The following is a 20,592-nucleotide window of genomic DNA, read 5'->3' as shown; positions in this document are numbered from 1 at the left end:
AATTACAGAATGAACTGGACAAAATATGTGAGTGGGCAGAATAACGGCAGATAAAATTTAACTCAGACAAGTGTAAAGTGCTACACACAGAAAGGAAAAATGGACAACGCACGTACTTCGTAAATGATGTTGAAATAGCTATGGATGAATTTGAATAAGATGTAAGGGTCTCAGTAGTTTCGATGCTCTACATGTCCAACTAATGCAGAGCAGCAAACAACAAAGCTAATAGGATATTGAACTATGTAGCCAAAACAGTAGAATATAAGTCAGAAGAAATGGTGATCAGCCTGTAGAGGGCTTCGTTCAGAGCAAATCTTGAGAACTGTGTCGGGTTCTGGTCACCGAGACAGACGGGAGATATTCAACCGCTGGGGACACTGCAGAGAAGAACCATGAGGCTGATCCCCGGTGTGAGGAGAATGAGTTGTGAGGAAAGACATGAGCGACTTGAGCTTCTCGGCCTGGAAAGGGGGTCTCTGAGAGTTGATCTTATAGAGGTACATAAGATAGATAAGGGAATGGAAATGGTAGCTCCAGAATATTACTTCAAATTAAATTGCTGGAATGGGCCAAGGGGACACAACTTTAGTAAAAAGTAAATGAAAGATAGATAGCAGGAAATTCTTCTTTAGTTCACTCTATGAGTGATCAACACATAGAATGAATCCCAGATAGATCAGTGGAGGCAAAAACACGGGAATCATTTAAGAGACAATTAAATGCTGCAATGGGGGACTGTAGGATTTTTTGGATGGATGAATGAAGATGTGCCGAATGGCTTTCATCATCCATATTTATCTTGTGATCAAGTGCCTGTGCTGAATTAGCTAATCTCAGCCAGGGAGACTGTGGGGACACTATAATTTGCTTCAGTGCCTCAGCCAGAGAAAGGAAAACTCAGCTGCGGTTCCCAATTCTGATTGCAGTTTTGTGTCTGTGCATGAGCGTGTATGTGCTCGCATGCGTGTGTATGTGCACACGTGCATGTGCTCGCATGTGTGCATGCAGTGTGCGTGTTTGCATGCAGGTATGTGTACACACATGTATGTGCTCACATGCATGTGTATCTGCTTGCTTGCATGCATGTGTAAACATGCAGATACTCAACTGATGGTTTACCCACCTCTGGCTCACATGTGAAGAATGGCCATTCAGGTAACTTAATGGAGGGCCAGATTTACCTATAGAACTGTAGCTCAGTACATAGGAGGAGGGATAAGACTACAGAATTGGAGGGAAGGAAGGTGGGGGTAAAATACTGGCATGTTAAAGTCAGAATTAAAGAGACCAATCATAACGCGTCTTAATTGTAGTTGTAATATAATTTAATCACTGGCTTGTTGCTCACTCTTCTCGTTCTGATATTTTCACAGAATCTCAGGGACATCAACTGCATGATCAAACAGGGGGAGCGGCTGAGCAGGAAGCGAGCGTTCACCATGGAAAGTGACAGTGAGTCTCCGGCAAAGTGTCTCTGCCAAGAAAACGACGACATTTTGTTGAAGCGGCTGCAGGATGTCGTCAGCGAGCGGGCGAATCACTGAAAACAGAATGTAACGCAAAGTAAAGCTTCTGCGAAGGGTTTATTATGTAGAGTTTCTAGAATCAGACTTATATCAGAAGATAGAGTATTATTATGTGTGGAAAGAGCCTAGAATCCCTCCCACATTCAGCCATTACGTTGTGGCATGGCCACCAGACCCTTGTGTACCCCTTTTCCCTTAAACTAATTATTCAGTAATGGTTGTTCATTGGGAACAGACTTTGAATATACAGGGTCACTGGGCACTAATGGAATAAAACAAATAGTCTCGTAATCAATCATCAGAAATTTCACACTTTGCGCGTGCTTTGTGTGCGAATGTTAGCAAGAGCAAGGGATCAACATTTCATATCGGTGCCAGTTTCAGTTTCCTGCAGGTATGCTTTGACCTTTTATGCAGTTAAATAATAGCTTCAGATGTGAGGAAGAGGGTCTTTGGGTTATCTGTGGCTTAGTTTGGCCAGCGTGGTTTCAGTGATTGGTTTGGATTTAGGTTGTCGGCAGTTATTGTAGGAACAAGCAAGCTTCAAAAAGCTCATTTTTATGATTATGTGTGTATTTTTGAGAGGGGGGGGAATCAATTAAAGAAAAAAGTAACCAAGCTGAGAGAGTGTAGCAGTCTCTCAGTAAAGCACTAATAAATCACCAACATCTGATGCAGTGGAATTCTCATAGAGTGGAATGCACTTTATAATCCCTGTCCCCAAGAATAGCTGCAGTGTCCCAATTCATTTATTATGGAGCTGAATGACACTCAGTTATTACAATCTACTCACAAACACTGAAAACAGTTGCACTAGTCTCCCATGTGTAGCCTACAAGGTGCCTCAGAGCACAATGGAATCAGAACTCTTTTGTGTGAGTTTTGTGCTTGTTGAGGTGAGGGATGTTAGTGTTGGGGAAGGAACGGTTTCCATTTTGAACACCCAGTCCCAGCACCAACCATCTTCCGGTTCAGGTAAAACACAGATAGATGCTCTCTCTGTTTTGTCCCGATTTACTTCAGCATGTAGCTCAGAAAAGCACCTCCCCTTACTGCATCAGTGTGACATCTTCTCATTTCCCATACCTCCATTCTTTGGCCTCTGAGATTGTCAATACAGGGTCAGTCAGTGGCATCAGCTGTAAAGTGCCTTATTGCCATCACTGCACTGACTGATTCTTTTAAGTTTGGGAGGATGAATAAAATCCTCGTTCCAGTTTACCTACGGGAAACAAGTTCGTCTTGAGGTTTCAGTCTTTACTGAGAATGTTTGTTGTTATTTTCAGGTCCAGCTTACAACCAGTATAGACTGTAAAGAATTCAATACAGTTAGGAGGTGGTGTTAGGATTTTCATGAATCTATTTGCTGCTGGGTTTGTGTCTGAGGAGAGACTGTGAGGAAGAGTCTTCACCGTAACCTCGTGCCTTGCTCAGCTTCTGTTCCAGGCTTTTGCCATTTCCTGTTTCCATGAGAAACAAGCATTTTTCCATCTGCCATTCACAATTTTAAATGCAGAGCTCTATCCTGTAGTTTGGCTGGTGGACTTTGGCATTTATACTTCTTGATATTTTTAAATCTTGTAGCCATGGCTGCCAAAACCTTCACATGTCCCCAGAATGCTATTCGTGTGTTTTAAGCATTATTTCATAGATGTGACACCCACATTACACCATGATGGTGGCCATGTGCTTGTGAAGCGTCGGGTGATATCTCGGGGAGACTAGGTGCCGCAGTGGGTTAAACATTGCACTTTCACCTGGGACCTGGGCTTGAACGTAACCCAGACAGGTGGGATGAAAGTCTCTTTTTTCTGGTTTTAATTAAATGAATTTGGACAGTTTCAACCCCTGTGAATCCACATCTCAAAACTGCCCCTAATTTGGCACTGTTAGCTGGGCGTCTGTCACGTGTGGAAGCCCATCACTGTATTTAAGAGTCTCCAAGTCCAGTTACTGAGGAATCTTTACGGGTAAAATTTGTGTTTGCCCAATACAAAGTGCAAACTCTCCCCATAGGGACACACCCCACTTATCCAGATCTAGAAAGTTTTGGCGCAGGTTGGCTGAACCAAGGCTTAAGGACCCCCAAGTGTTTAGAGTTTAACCAGTTGAAACCATGCAGCTGGAGTACTGGTACGTTTCCCACTGTTGGACCAGTTACGAGTATCTCCCCATTAGGGCATTGACTTGGAGGCGATAGGTCTTATCCTCGAGGTTCAGTTAGTGAGCCAGACTGGCTATACATCCGACAGTGCTGCAGACATGCCTTGCTGAAATGTCAGATTAGTGTCCATCACAGAGGCTGGACCAGATTACAAGAAGACCTCACTGCCTCCTCCCCAAGGTTTAGCAAATGGAAAGTGTACAGCAGCAATGTGACAGAGGTTGGTGCTGAGGTACAATGTTGGGACAGAATAGAGGGAGCTTTCCTATATATCAAACCCATGCCATACCTGACCTGGAATGCTTGATGCTGATCCGCGTACAAACGCTGACATTGCTCACCTTAATGAGCACAAAAATTCACAAGAAATATTAAATATATATAAAACAATAAGATTCATGTTGGTGCTATTTTCAAACAGTGGGTATCTTTTTGAGCCACTGAGCTCAAGAAATAAGCAGTGATGACATAAAAGATACTAAAAAATGATGACATTAAAAATACACAGCAGGCCAGTCAACTTCTGAAAGAGAAAGCTAGGTTAACACCAGGTGGGGCCCTTCATATATCAGTGGTGTTTTGCTCCCACCCCCTGCCCCCAACGCATTGGAAAGATTCAGATGTTATCCCACAGATGCTCTGATTTTATCTATATTTATATAAAAGTTATAAGTGTGTTGCAGTTTTCATCTGGCTTCATGATCAGCAACAAGTGCTGCATCTCAGAGGGTTCACCGAGGATTTGTGATTGACTCCTGCAAGGTCTGTGTGTGTTTATCACTATTGCGATAAGCAGCGGTGTTTTAAAATATATTGTGTAGCATCTACACACGCTCTCTCTCCTTTCTACATACTTTTCTGTTGAGAAAAAGAGGGTTGGAGTTGTTAATTATCATGTATATTTGTATAGAGCTTAAGTTTTAGATTATCCTATGCATTAATATTTGTACTTTTAATGCTTTGTGTATGGAATTGAGAGACGATTTCAGCTTTGAGTTTGAATGAAAATTTTAAGAAAATTATCAATTCTTGTTTCATTTTTCTCCCCCCAGATTTTTCTTTTTTCTTTTTTGTGGGATTTGTTTAATTCCTTTCTGGGTCATTCACAGCTGCCCTGCCACTTCCAGCTACGTCCCTAGACCAGAGTGGGGGAGAGGTGATGAGTTCCTGTGTCTCTCCTTTACTTCTGCTGGGTTGAAAGTCTCCACTGCTCAACTTTGAATACTCAGTTCTGGTGAGGCAAGTGTTTACAAGCAGCCTACAGCCTACTGTTTGTCAGTGAAGTTCCTATATTACTTATACCACTGGGCCCTACTGATAGGAGGGGAGAACATTTCCTACAGTAGTTAAATGTTTGCAATATCGTAAACATCTGGGGATAGAATTTCTGCAGGGGGTTTTTCAATCACCATCACTGCAACAGAAATCACAGAGAAACAGCCTGACTGACCATTTACTCCGTTTCTCCAGGGTTTCCACTAAAGTTACAACGGGAGAGCGAGAGAAATCCTCTTGGAAATACTATCTCCTGATCGTTATTGAGAGCTACATCGTAAATGATAACGATCATTGAAACAGTAATCAGACAAAATCTTCCCAGTGTGTTTACAGTGTTGCTAACATGGTGATGAGGGAATCTCCCCCTTTCCCCCCTCCTCCACCCACCAGGAATTGACAGCTTCCAGTGATGTACTTTGCTTTCCCTGACAATGAATGGTCAAACAATGAGCAGAAGTGGGAGATTGCATTGTTTGTGGAATACTCGTCCACCCTTTGATAACTTTCAAAGATTTCCATTTTGCGTAAAGTGCACTTTTTACCCGCGTGTGACAGAAGTGACACTGCCAGTTCAAATATATCTTTTATTTTTGGGGCTTCGTTTTAATAAAAGAAAAAATATTTACCAGCAATCATTCTACATTCTGACTTTCTTTAAAGGTACACTGCTCAAAGCTTTCATTCGTAGAACCATGTCTTAAATTCTATTAGATTTGACCTACCATTGGACTGTCTCACTGATGTTTTACATGGATTGATGTCTTTTTAAAAATATTATGGTGTAACATTTACTGTTTACGGTCCTTATGGTGTCAGCTGTGGCTCGGTGGTAGCACTCTTGCCTCTGTGTCAGAAGGTCATGGATTCAAGTCCCACTCCAGAGACTTGAGCACATAAGGTAAGCTGATACTCCATTGCAGTACTGAGGGAGTGCTGTACTGTCGGAGGTGCCATTTTTTGGATGAGATGTTAAACCGAGGCCCTGTCTGCCCTCTGAGGGAGACTTAAAAGATCCCATGGCACTATTTTGAAGAAGAGCAGGCCCTGCTGTTCTGGCCAATATTTGTCCGACAACCAACATCACTATAACAGATTATCTGGTCATTTATTTCATTGCTGTTTGTGGGATCTAGCTATGCACAAATTGACTGCTGCGTTTCCTGTATTACAACAGTGATTGCACTTCCAAAGGCACTTAATTGGCTGTAAAGCGCTCTGGGACATCCTGAGGTTGTGAAAGGTGCTATATAAATGCAAGTCTTTCTTTTCCTGTATAAGACTAGATATTTATGTCCCTGTTTGGAGTTACATTGTGAATGAACTATAGCCTCCCTCAGGTTTCCCTCCTGACCCTGCAGAGGAATTTCTCCAAAGATGGTGCACTCAACAGCAGCAGTGCTGTAACCCGACCAGCTGTTGCTTCGCGAGCACTGATAGTTTAATAGCAAATTTGCTACCCAACTCCCTGCTTCAGTCCAGTCTTCAGCCTCTGATTTAAAATTGCAGACAGCCCAGCAAGATGGACACAGGGAGAAGTGATTTAAAATCAGCAGCAGACACCAGGAAATGGAGTCGATAGAGAGAACTGCTGATTAACTGTTGCAGTGCTGGATAAGTGGAGGGTATGTTGATAAGGCAGGTCAGCCAGGATCTAATATAATGGCAGAACAGGCTCGAGGGGCTGACTGTTCTTACGGAGTGGGGCTGATAGGAATGGGCTGGTTGAAATGAGAAAGAACAGGGAAAATATATTAGTGGACACCAGCCAACGGGAAGGGGAGAATTTTGGTGGTAAAAGCTTTGTAATAGTCACCCTTATTTTATACAAAGATCACAGATTTTTTGAGGAAGAGAGTCTTATATGTGGGTCTCCTTATATTACAGTATATACGGTAAGTTTTTGTGTTAAAACATTATGTTTTTAACAAGACCTATATCTGTAAAAATTTAAAAGGTGGAAATTGCTGGGCCGTTTTTAAAGAACTTTTGGTTTGTTGAGAAAGTGATTATTTGGCAAACTTTTTTAATTTCTACCAAAATACCCACAGGCAAGTGATGCATAAATGCCAGCTTAGATTATGTGCTCAAGTCCTGGCATGGATCTTGAACCCACAACCTTCCAACTCAGGGGTGAAAGTACTGCCCACTGAGCTGAGGAGTGCAGAAAGCATCAACAAACTTAAGTTAAATTCAAGCAGTTTCTCAGAGGGACAGTTCTTTTTTACAATCGATGAAATAAACATTTACAACTGCTGATGGAATTCAGGACTCCCAGTCTACAAATTCACACACATTAAACACACTTGTGAATGACCTCCAAGGAATCTGATCATACAGCGTAAGGATTTTTAGAAAGAAGGTAAAGGCTTTTAAGAAAGAACTTGCATTTATGTAGTGCCTTTCATGTCCTCAGGACTTCCCAAATTGCTTTGCAGCCAATTAAGTACTTTTTTGGGGGAATTGTAGTCACTTGTTTTGCAGGCAAACATGGCAGACATTTTGCGCACAGCACGGTTCCACCACCAATAAGATGTTACAGATCCCATGGCACTATTCAAAGAAGAACAGGTTGTCCTGGGTATCATCCTTCCCTCAACCAACAACATCAAAATCAGATTTGCTGTTTGTGAGATTTTGTGCGTAAATTGGCTGCTTTGTTTGCCTACAAAACAACAATGACTAAACTCCAGAAGTAATTCATTTGCTGTGAGGTATTTTGTGATGTCTTGAGGGCGTGAAAGGTGTTTTATAAATGCAAGTTCCTTCTTTAAAAGCGTTCTGAATAAATTCCAACTCTGAAACAGCACTCTCGCTGAATGTACAATTTCTCCACAAGATGGTGCAGTTCAGCCCCTAAGAGTTTTGGTGATTAGAACACCGACCTGGTGAAGTGTGCAAGAAATTTACTGAGGATTAGAAGGAGGAATGTTTTGAAACAATGGGTATCTCCTGGGACTGCTTCTGAATTCTAGTGACTTTCAGTTGAAAACTAGAATTATTTTTCTTTTGAAATCTGCCTTGATCTTTTTCAAGAAAGAGAAAAGGGATAAACCAGTAAATTATACATCAGTTAGTCTTAAGTTGTGGTAAATTTCTAGAGTCCATCGGCTAACCAGGGACAGGCAGTGTGGATTTGTAAAAGTTAGGTCATGATGAGGCTGGAGTGAGGAGTGGACCGGAGACGAGGCAATTCTGGGGATCAGGAGCAGGTCCTAAACACCTGGGAAAAGATCAATTAGCTGGGGCTGAGATAGCACAGAGATTGGTTAGAACCATAGAAGTTTACAGTACAGAAGGAGGCCATTTGGCCCATCGTGTCTGTGACAGCTCTTTGCTAAAGCAACCCAAAACTAATTCCACTGCCCAGTTCTCTTCCTCTGCTTCAAATATTTATCCAGTTTTCCCTTTAAAGATGCAATGGTCTCAGCCTCAACCATTCCCTGTATCAAAGTATTTAGAAGTTTACAACATGGAAACAGGCCCTTTGGCCCAACATGTCCATGTCGCCCAGTTTATACCACTAAGCTAGTCCCAATTGCCTGCACTTGGCCCATATCCCTCTATACTTTCTAGTTTAATAATATCCTTTCTATAATAGGGTGACCAGAACTGTACCCAGTATTCCAAGTGTGGCCTTACTAATGTCTTGTACAACTTCAACAAGACATCCCAACTCCTGTATTCAATGTTCTGACCAATGAAACCAAGCATGCCGAATGCCTTCTTCACCACCCTATCCACCTGTGACTCCACTTTCAAGGAGCTATGAACCTGTACTCCTAGATCTCTTTGTTCTATAACTCTCCCCAACGCCCTACCATTAACGGAGTAGGTCCTGGCCCGATTCGATCTACCAAAATGCATCACCTCACATTTATCTAAATTAAACTCCATCTGCCATTCATCGGCCCACTGGCCCAATTTATCAAGATCCCATTGCAATCCTAGATAACCTTCTTCACTGTCCACAATGCCACCAATCTTGGTGTCATCTGCAAACTTACTAACCATGCCTCCTAAATTCTCATCCAAATCATTAATATAAATAACAAATAACAGCGGACCCAGCACCGATCCCTGAGGCACACCGCTGGTCACAGGCCTCCAGTTTGAAAAACAACCCCCTACAACCACCCTCTGTCTCCTGTCGTCAATCCAATTTTGTATCCAATTGGCTACCTCACCTTGGATCCCGTGAGATTTAACCTTATGTAACAACCTACCATGCGGTACCTTGTCAAAGGCTTTGCTAAAGTCCATGTAGACCACGTCTACTGCACAGCCCTCATCTATCTTCTTGGTTACCCCTTCAAAAAACTCAATCAAATTCGCGAGACATGATTTTCCACTCACAAAACCATGCTGACTGTTCCTAATCAGTCCCTGCCTCTCCAAATGCCTGTAGATCCTGTCTCTCAGAATACCCTCTAACAACTTACTACAGATGTCAGGCTCACCGGTCAGTAGTTCCCAGGCTTTTCCTTGCCGCCCTTCTTAAACAAAGGCACAACATTTGCTACCCTCCAATCTTCAGGCACCTCACCTGTAGCTGTCGATGATTCAAATATCTCTGCTAGGGGACCCGCAATTTCCTCCCTAACCTCCCATAACGTCCTGGGATACATTTCATCAGGTCCCGGAGATTTATCTACCTTGATACGCGTTAAGACTTCCAGCACCTCCCTCTCTGTAATATGTACACTCCTCAAGACATCACTGTTTATTTCCCCAAGTTCCCTAACATCCATGCCTTTCTCAACCGTAAATACCGATGTGAAATATTCATTTAGGATCTCACCCATCTCTTGTGGTTCCGCACATAGATGACCTTGTTGATCCTTAAGAGGCCCTACTCTCTCCCTAGTTATTCTTTTGCCCTTTATGTATTTGTAGAAGCTCTTTGGATTCTCCTTTGCCTTATCTGCCAAAGCAATCTCATGTCCCCTTTTTGCCCTCCTGATTTCTCTCTTAACTCTACTCCGGCAATCTCTATACTCTTCAAGGGATCCATTTGATCCCAGCTGTCTATGCATGTCATATGCCTCCTTCTTCTTTTTGACTAGGGCCTCAATCTCCCGAGTCATCCAAGGTTCCCTACTTCTACCAGGCTTGCCCTTCACTTTATAAGGAATGTGCTTACCCTGAACCCTGGTTAGCACACTTTTGAAAGCCTCCCACTTACCAGACGTCCCTTTGCCTGCCAACAGACTCTCCCAATCAACTTCTGAAAGTTCCTGTCTAATACCATCAAAATTGGCCTTTCCCCAATTTAGAATTTTAACTTTTGGTCCAGACCTACCATTCTCCATAGCTATCTTAAAACTAATGGAATTATGATCACTGGTCCTAAAGTGATCCCTCACTAACACTTCTGTCACCTGCCCTTCCTTATTTCCCAAGAGGAGGTCAAGTTTTGCCCCCTCTCTAGTCGGGCCATCCACATACTGAATGAGAAATTCCTCCTGAATACACTCAACAAATTTCTCTCCATCCAAGCCCCTAATGCTATGGCTGTCCCAGTCAATGTTGGGAAAGTTAAAGTCCCCTACTATTACCACCCTATTTTTCTTGCAGCTGTCTGTAATCTCCTTACATATTTGCTCCTCAATTTCCTGTTGACTATTTGGGGGTCTGTAGTACAATCCTATCAAAGTGATCTCTCCCTTCTTATTTTTCAGTTCTACCCATATAGACTCAGTGGGCGAACCCTCGGATATATCCCCTCTCACTACTGCCGTGATGTTCTCCCTAATCAAGAACGCAACTCCCCCTCCTCTCTTACCTCCTGCTCTATCTTTCCTATAGCATCTGTACCCTGGAACATTGAGCTGCCAGTCCTGCCCCTCCCTTAGCCATGTTTCAGTAATAGCTATAACATCCCAGTCCCATGTACCCATCCATGCCCTGAGTTCATCTGCCTTGCCCATCAGACTTCTTGCATTGAAATAAATGCAGTTTAATCTAGACTTCCCTTGGTCTTTGCCCTGCTTTCTCAGACCATCTGTCCGGTCATGTTTTGTACACTCTCCCTTACTGCCTTTTATTTCTGTCACCACTTTACTTCCCACTGACTTCCTGCATCGGTTCCCATCCCCCTGCCACATTAGTTTAAACCCTCCCCAACAGCACTAGCAAACACTCCCCCTAAGACATTGGTTCCAGTCCTGCCCAGATGCAGACCGTCCAATTTGTACTGGTCCCACCTCCCCCAGAACCGGTTCCAATGGCCCAGGAATTTGAATCCCTCCCTCTTGCACCATCTCTCAAGCCACGTATTCATCCTAGCTATCCTGTCATTCCTACTCTGACTAGCCCGTGGCACTAGTAGCAATCCTGAGATTACTACCTTTGAGGTCCTACTTTTTAGTTTAATTCCTAACTCCCTAAATTCAGCTTGTAGGACCTCATCCCGTTTTTTACCTATATCGTTGGTACCTATATGCACCACGACAACTGGCTGTTCACCCTCACCCTCCAGAATGTCCTGCAGCCGCTCCGAGACATCCCTGACCCTTGCACCAGGGAGGCAACATACCATCCTGGAGTCTCGGTTGCGTCCGCAGAAACGCCTGTCTATTCCCCTTACAATCGAGTCCCCTATCACTATAGCTCTGCCACTCTTTTTCCTGCCCTCCTGTGCAGCAGAGCCAGCCATACTCCCAACAGTCATCTGCATAACGTAAGTTGTAACCTCCACGCTATTTTCTGAATCATTCACAGGCATACAGAAATGATGGACAGGAAAAGACCATCTGGTCCATCAAAGCTGCCCCTCATAGTCATGATTAGACAACCCCCTATCCCCCAGGGGCCATGTAATCCCCTGGGAGAGGCAAGAAACCCATAGCCAATTAGGTTAAAAAAAATCTGGGAAAATTCTTCTCCAACCACTTTAGACAATCGAAACTAGTCCAGGAGACGACATTGACCACCCTTATATTACCTGGTATTTCATCTACCTTCTATAAGACGTGATCTCCACCCCAGCCCGGAACTAATCCTGCTCTCTCTGTAGGGTCAGCGTTCACCACATGAGCCAGCACCTTGTTTCATACCATGTAAGTTGCATCAAACTGTGTCATCACATCACCAACACATAAATTGGCATCTGACATTTCTCATTTGGCACAGGAAAGAAAAGATATTTAGCAGATGTCTGGCTAAAATATTTGGCTAACACTTTTGCATATTGATAGGGGCCACTTTAAAGGAGGGAAAGTTTGTCAGAATTCTGCTTGCCAGTCAATAATTCCTACACGAACAGTATCCAGTTTGTGGGACTCTAATGTATGATGTTGTTGAGTCTGAGAGCCCGTTACAATATTTATTGTAAAACTGCTTCTGGATAATTGAAGGTGTCAAAATTAGAGAGAGTTGATGGGTTGAACTGTTAACTCCACAAACTGGATTGTATGGAGCTGTCTGCAGTATCGAAAACTGCCACAGGGTGGTGGAGATACACCAGAAATTACACTTAGTGACTGTCTATAAAATGGATCAGTCCAAACTAATGCGTGTGCAATCAAAAACAGCTTCTAGAACTGATAAAGCAGTTTTAACACAGCAAAACATCTCGAGGCATCATAGAGGGGATTGAACACTTCGAAGTAGGTCAGGAAAACTGTTAGGTGACTGAAGGCATGGTCAAAGTTTGAAAGGAGACTTCTGACATCGGGGAGAGAGATGACAAGGGTTTGAGGGAGTCTATGGTACAGGGCAATGAACATCCTGGAATCTAATCAAGGAGTCCGGGTGTTTTATATATAGAATAACAGATACCCGGGAGTGAATCTGGGACTTTCATAGTCTGTACTGCTCAGTGAATCATGAATGAATGTAAGGAATCTTACAACACCAGGTTATAGTCCAACAATTTTATTTTAAAATCACAAGCTTTCGGAGATTATCCCCTTCGTCAGGTGAATGAATAAATCATGAATGAATAAAAGGAAGGCTTTGGCTGTGAGGTCACCCACAGTCAAACAGCGTGTTGCCACTCGGTCCTGAGGTTCACACACGAACAACAAGCTGTGGACAAGATCCCACAAAGTGCCTGAAACCTGTGGAACTCTCCCCACTCGCCCTGTGCTCAACCAGCTTCATCTCCTGTACGTTCCCCCCTCGGTAGCAGGGGCTTTCAGCCATGTCATCTGCCCTTCCCCGCAGAACTCTCTCCCTCGACCCCAACACCTCAAACCTCCCCCCGCCGCAGAACTCTCTCCCTCGACCCCAACACCTCAAACTTCCCTCCGCTGCAGAACTCTCTCCCTCGACCCCAACACCTCAAACTTCCCTCCGCTGCAGAACTCTCTCCCTCGACCCCAACACCTCAAACCTCCCCCCGCTGCAGAACACTCCCTCGACCCCAACACCTCAAACCTCCCCCCGCTGCAGAACACTCTCCCTGGACTGCAACACCTCAAACCTCCCCCCGCTGCAGAACACTCTCCCTGGACTGCAACACCTCAACCGCACCCCCACCACACCCCCCACATAGAACTCTCTCCCTGGACCCCCCATCACCAGACCTCCTGTAACTGACCGTCCCTTCACTCACCTCCTGTAACTGACCATCCCCTCACCCACCCCCCTAACTGACCATCCCTACAGTCAACCCCCAAACTGACCGACCCTTCACTGACCTGTAACTGACCGTCCCTTCGCTCAACTCCTGTAACTGACCATCCCTTCACTCACCTCCTGTAACTGACCGTCCCTTCACGCACCTCCTGTAACTGACCGTCCCTTCACTGACCTCCTGTTAACTGATCGTCCCTTCGCTCACCTCCTGTAACTGACCGTCCCTTCACGCACCTCCTGTAACTGACCGTCCCTTCACTGACCTGTAACTGATCGTCCCTTCGCTCACCTCCTGTAACTGATCGTCCCTTCGCTCACCTCCTGTAACTGATCGTCCCTTCCCTCACCTCCTGTAACTGATCGTCCCTTCGCTCACCTCCTGTAACTGACCGTCCCTTAGCTCACCTCCTGTAACTGACCGTCCCTTCACGCACCTCCTGTAACTGACCGTCCCTTCACTGACCTCCTGTAACTGACCGTCCCTTCGCTCACCTCCTGTAACTGATCGTCCCTTCACTGACCTCCTGTAACTGATCGTCCCTTCGCTCACCTCCTGTAACTGACCGTCCCTTAGCTCACCTCCTGTAACTGACCGTCCCTTAGCTCACCTCCTGTAACTGACCGTCCCTTCACGCACCTCCTGTAACTGACCGTCCCTTCACTGACCTCCTGTAACTGACCGTCCCTTCGCTCACCTCCTGTAACTGATCGTCCCTTCACTGACCTCCTGTAACTGACCGTCCCTTCACTCACCTCCTGTAACTGACCGTCCCTTAGCTCACCTCCTGTAACTGACCGTCCCTTCGCTCACCTCCTGTAACTGACCGCCCCTTCGCTCACCTCCTGTAACTGACCGTCCCTTCGCTGACCTCCTGTAACTGACTGTTCCTTCGCTCACCTCCTGTCACTGATCGTCCCTTCGCTCACCTCCTGTAACTGATCGTCCCTTCCCTCACCTCCTGTAACTGATCGTCCCTTCGCTCACCTCCTGTAACTGACCGTCCCTTAGCTCACCTCCTGTAACTGACCGTCCCTTCACGCACCTCCTGTAACTGACCGTCCCTTCACTGACCTCCTGTAACTGACCGTCCCTTCGCTCACCTCCTGTAACTGATCGTCCCTTCACTGACCTCCTGTAACTGATCGTCCCTTCGCTCACCTCCTGTAACTGACCGTCCCTTAGCTCACCTCCTGTAACTGACCGTCCCTTCACGCACCTCCTGTAACTGACCGTCCCTTCACTGACCTCCTGTAACTGACCGTCCCTTCGCTCACCTCCTGTAACTGATCGTCCCTTCACTGACCTCCTGTAACTGACCGTCCCTTCACTCACCTCCTGTAACTGACCGTCCCTTAGCTCACCTCCTGTAACTGACCGTCCCTTCGCTCACCTCCTGTAACTGACCGCCCCTTCGCTCACCTCCTGTAACTGACCGTCCCTTCGCTGACCTCCTGTAACTGACTGTTCCTTCGCTCACCTCCTGTCACTGACCGTCCCTTTAATCACCTCCCCTAACTGACCGTTCCTTCACTTCCCCCCCCCCAACTGACCGTCGCTTCACTCACCCCTCTAACTGACCGTCGCTTCACTCACCCCTCTAACTGACCGTCGCTTCACTCACATCCTGTAACTGACCATCCCTTCACTCATCCTGTAACTGACCATCCCTTCACTCACCCTCCTAACTGACCATTCATTCACTCACCCCCCTAACTGACCGTCCCTTCACTCACCTCTTGTAATTGACCGTTCCTTCACTCACCCTCCTAACTGACCGTCCCTTCACTCACCCCTCTAACTGACCGTCCCTTCACTCACCCCTCTAACTGACCGTCCCTTCACTCACCCCTCTAACTGACTGTCCCTTCACTCACCCCCCTAACTGACCGTCCCTTCACTCACCCCCCTAACTGACCATGCTGTTGGTCACCTCCCCTGACTGTCCTCCACTCCTTACTCAGTGCCCATCACTCTTCCTGTGGGCCAGTGTCGATCGATCCTTTGTCCAGAAATCCATCAATGTAAGTTATCATGTTACAGCATTCAGGAATGGAGAGTATTGAAATACAAAGTAGGTTTCATGGGGCTCATTTTTGCTTTCGTTGACCCAATTTCACCCCAGTCTCTGGCTGAGGCTCTGATCAGAGTAGCAGTTTTTCTCCTCCGAATTCTTAGAAGTGCTATCTGTGACTGAGGCTCATTGAAACCACAGGCTCATAGCTGATGTGTTACAGCAGCGGTTTTAGCATCATTCTACTGAAGTAGGTGCATTGAGGTCACAGCCTGTAAGAACCCTTCGAGCCACATGGGGCTGCACTGTCAGGGGAGCTGTAATGGCTCTTGTGAATAAAGCAAACACCAGGTAATCAGAACTCCTTTAATGTTGGTCGTAAAGTTCTAAAACCTTGGCCTCTCGTGATCCTAGTCTGTAGCTACTTGTTTGATCTTGTTGAATTACATAGAATTTATAGCACAGAAACAGGCCATTCGACCCAACTGGTCTATGCCGTGTTTATGCTCCACACGAGCATCCACCCTCCCTACTTCATCTCACCCTATCACCATATCCTTCTATTCCTTTCTCCCTCATGTGTTTATCTAGGTTCCCTTTAAACGCATCTATGCTATTCACCTCAACTACTCCTTGTGGGAGCGAGTTCCACATTCTAACCACTCTTTAGGTAAAGAAGTTTCTCCTGAATGCTCCATTGGATTTATTAGTGACTATCTTATATTTATGGCTCCCAGTTTTGGACTTCCGCACAAGTGGAAACATCTTCTCTATGTCTACCCTATCAAACGCTTTCATCATTTTAAAGACCTCTATCAGGTCACCCCTCAGCCTTCTCTTTTCTAGAGAAAAGAGCCTCAGGCTGTTCAGCCTTTCAGAACTGTGCACAGTACTCCAAGTGTGGTCTAACTAAGGTCCGATACAAACTTAACATAACTTCTCTGCTTTTCAATTCTGTTGAAGACCGTGCCTTGTGCTGTAACTGTTGTTAAAGGTTGTTTCTATTGACCGAATCTATCTATAGCCTGGGTTATCAGCACCGCGACATCATCGAAGAATTCAGTCAACCGCAAGGAGGCTTGAGTGATTTGGGAAATGACTTGTGACTTGAGAAGAGAGCCTCTTACACCAAGTCCAGCCAACACTCTTGTTTGTTATCACGCAAGGTTATTTTTATAATTACAAGTAATTATCGGTGGTTAAGGGTGGGGCGGGGTCAAGGCCTGACCACAAGATCCCGCCAGAATTATATTCTGAAGGGGGAAGCGCTTATATCATGTGACAACACAGGGGAAGCGTTTCAAACAGCATTTTACTCTTCTATTTTTCTACCCAAGGCTCCGATTACTGCCACAGTATCGCTGCACGTGCTCTGGCAGTCCTCCGATACTTCGTCCAAATCAGCATTTCTCATTGGTGAGCCTGCACAGATGAGCAGGATATTCCACGGGGTGGGGGGTGAGGGGGCATCGCCCACAAGCCTGATTCACACCCGCACCTGCTCCTGGGTAGCAATTAGGAGCGATAATCCTGGCTGGTTTTTCACCTCCAAAGCCCAGGCAGACATTGAGGTGAATTGTAATTTGCACACAGCAAGATCCCACAAACGGCAATGGGATAAATGTCCAGAAAATCTGTTTTAATGGTGTTGGTTAAGGGATAAATATTGGCCAGGACACTGGGAAGAACTCCCCCGCTCTTCTTTGAATAGTGCTGTGGAATCTTTTACGTCCACCTAAGAGGGTAGACTGTTTAACATCACAAAGACGGCACGTCTGACAGTGCAGTGGTCTCAATTTTCCTCAGTAAAAACTGCACCTGTAAAGAGAAAGGACAAGTCAATTTACAAGGCGGAACCTCCTTTTCCCTTTCAGATTCTGATGGACCTTCTGTGGACTTGCAGTTTTTATTACTAAAACCTGTCACTTATTGAACATATAGTTTATAAATCACACCCAATTCCCATGTTTCCAGCCCTCTCCCGTGTGTGTAAGTCCCTGATTTCTGTTCAACCAATAAAGTACCACTCACTAGCCACTAATTAGAGCAGCAGAAGAAAGTTTCTGTTCAGCTGTAGTAAATGTGGCCTTAAAGAGTCTTTAAATAGTTAAAGGACGATGGGCGTTTCCTGTATCACTTCCTGCCTCCTCTCATTAATTATCATGATACAAGAAAGCGCGGGAACAGAGCTGAATTGCGGGAAGTGTAACGAGTTAGACACAGGAATGTGTGTGGTTTCTAAACTGCCTTGGCCTCATTTATAAACTATTCAGTTGTGCTTTTGCAGTTAGCTGAATGTGTGTAATCATTAACCTCACGGCACAGTGAGACTAAGTGTGAAACCATTTACAACAGGCAAAAAACAGCTGTCAAGGACTCATTTCGCAAGAAGTGCTTCTTTGATCTTCTGTATGCAGTTTATTTATTCATTTAATTAACCGTTTGTTTCATTTGTTTTTCTCTTCCTCCTTTCATTTTCTGAAATCCGTTATGACTGGCAGTAGAGCAGGTGGGAAGCCTGTGGCTAACTCACTGCCAGTGGCACTCGGTAACCAGTCTCCAGTAGGTGCAGGACAATGACAGTGACCTTCGGGGTATTTTAATCCCCTCTTCCCCCGCCCGCTGGGAATGGTGCAGGCAGGGGGCTTATCTGCCACGTTTGTCCAGTCACTAGAGACTAGAGCTAGCAAGCCCAGCAAAAATGGCCCCTTTTCCAGTGAGGCCACTCTCCTTCCAGCACCTGTTGCGACCCACAGCTGTAATAGGACCGGCCCCTCGGGTACTGGTGGGCCCCACTTCCGCATTCTTGAAAGTACCGTACACGGAGGGCATCATCTCTGACATCAAATTGAAAGGGAGCAGACGCAGGAATTGTCCCTCCCCCCCCCCCAGGAAGCCCCAGCGTTGCTCAAGCGCAGTGGAGACCCAACGTTAACGGATCCCCTGATCCGCCTCCTCCCACTGCCATCACAGTGTGTGTTTCCTGGGCCAGAGAGAGGGACAGGAGAGCTCAGGTAACAAGTTGATCAATAGGGAACCAAACTGGGACTAGTCACTCAAACTAGTGACAATCAAAACTGCAATTAAGTGCTGCAGGAAGGTGCCAAATGGATTACATTTGTCCTCCTCCCTATCTCTGTAACCTCCTCCAGCCCTACAACCCTCTGAGATCTCTGTGCTCCTCCAATTCTTGCCTCTTGCGCATCCCCGATTTTAATCGCACCGCCATTGATGGCCGTGACTTCAGCTGCCTAGGCCTTAAGCTCTGGAATTCCCTCCCTAAACCTCTCTGCCTCTCTACCTCTCTCTCCTCCTTTAAGATTCTCCATAAAACCTACTCCTTTGACCAAGCTTTTGGTCGTCTGCCCTAATATCTCCTTATGAGGCTTGGTGTCAAATTTTGTTTGATAATCGCTCCTGTGAAGCTCCTTGGAACGTTTTACTACACTAAGGGTGCCATTTAAATGCAAGTTGTTGTTGTTTATGATTGAAGGACCAGCATTGACAGTCCTGTATATTCCTCAGAGGGAGGAAGAATCAGAGCTGGTGGTAATGCCTTGGTCCTAACACCAGGTGTCCCCCGAACAGGAAGTATTTGTTACCCAGAATAACCCACAAAAGACATCTAGTGGTGGGAATTCTGGGGACTTGTAGTCTGCAGTTATGAAGGAAATTATATTTAATGAGTTGGAGGTTTTAATGGGTTTCCCTTGCCTGGTGCTGAGTCATTGGCCCCGGTTCCTGACTTCCCATCCTGTCTACATAACTATCATGGAAATGGAACTTATTCCCAAAGCTGACAGGAGCCAAATTGGCCTCGTTCCAGCCAAGATTTGGTTCGAAATGAAGGCAAGAGTTGGGTTTTCATTATTGATGTTGGCCAACGGCAAAAAAAGGAAATTCGGCACAAGCATTTTATTGGTTAGGACTCCCCTAGTCTGGCTCTCCAGCCAATCCGATCAATACACACACTTCCTGCTCAGTGCCCCTCTCTCGCCCCCTCCACAACATTTAATGAAGTCTAAACAAATGACATAACCAGAAAAGGATTTTGCTATGAATTCACAGTGAGGCAGCAGATGTAATGTCTGGGTTTATTCTGTGAGGACTCTGTCCTTCTGCCAAAAAAATCAACCAGGATGTTGAAACATCTGCAGCTGACCCACCAGCAGGCAAACTAACTTGACTCTTTTCTCTTATGAGCTGAGGTTTGTAAGTCTCTTCCTGTTATAAACAGCAGCCTTGCAACTGGTTGCTACAATCACCTGTTTCTGGGGAGTTTGTAAATCAGTGAAGTCAATCAGTGAGTTCATTGTGTGCAACACTCTCAAACCCAGGGACACTGGAGAGATGAAGGGGAGGAAATGGGGTTAAATCATCTCTGATCTCAATCACTTGCACTCCGGTGCCTGCTCAGTGCGGAGCTAAGCGTATAGGACCAGGAAGATCCCAGGTTTGGCCCCCGATCTGTGTTGAGTTAGTCGATCCCACCCAGGCTGGCTCCAGTAACCCAAGCAAGAGGGGGGGGAAACTTAGCTCGGATGCCTGCCCCTCATTACGACTCAGTGACCCCCCACTGGGTTCTATGGTGTGAGTGTGTGTGTGCACGTGTGCGTCTTGTGTATGTACATGTATATATGCACATGTGTATATCTGCTGATTCCTTTGAGGCTCGGGAGTTCAGAGAACCAGCAGAGTGAGGTACGCAGCTAGACAGTTAATCCTTCTTTACTCATATTCACCAGACATTTAATTCCTGTGTTTACTTATCCATTTAGTTGTAACCAGACGCCAGTTGATTTCCTCTGAGTAACTGGGATTGACGGAGGACAGCAGGTTACAGTGAGTTTGTGCTACTCACTGAACCAGGAGGATGAAACTATTGTTCATCACACAGTCTGGGCCTCGTCACCGTCAGTTTTGAAACAGTTCTGTGTTTATTGGCAGGACAATGAGTTTGGCAGAAACCCATCGCCGCTCTTGAGCAGAGGTTCTGTAGCCTGCTATCTGCCCATCCCATGATTTTATC

At 45.5% G+C, this 20,592-nt stretch overlaps 1 protein-coding gene across 1 annotated transcript in view; it reads left to right on the top strand.

The window, feature by feature from the left end:
* Positions 1–4,715, top strand: part of rbl1 (retinoblastoma-like 1 (p107)) — a 74,421-nt gene extending 69,706 nt beyond the window's left edge. The window contains exon 22 of the mRNA XM_068000151.1: positions 1,377–4,715. Coding sequence (XP_067856252.1) covers positions 1,377–1,547 — 171 coding nt within the window. The 3' untranslated portion in view covers positions 1,548–4,715. The remainder of the gene's footprint in view (positions 1–1,376) is intronic.
* Positions 4,716–20,592: the final 15,877 nt, after the last annotated feature.

This window comes from Heptranchias perlo, chromosome 19 (assembly GCF_035084215.1).
Source record: "Heptranchias perlo isolate sHepPer1 chromosome 19, sHepPer1.hap1, whole genome shotgun sequence".
In the NCBI taxonomy this organism is placed as follows: domain Eukaryota; kingdom Metazoa; phylum Chordata; class Chondrichthyes; order Hexanchiformes; family Hexanchidae; genus Heptranchias; species Heptranchias perlo.
This window is presented reverse-complemented; position numbering and strand designations above follow the sequence as displayed.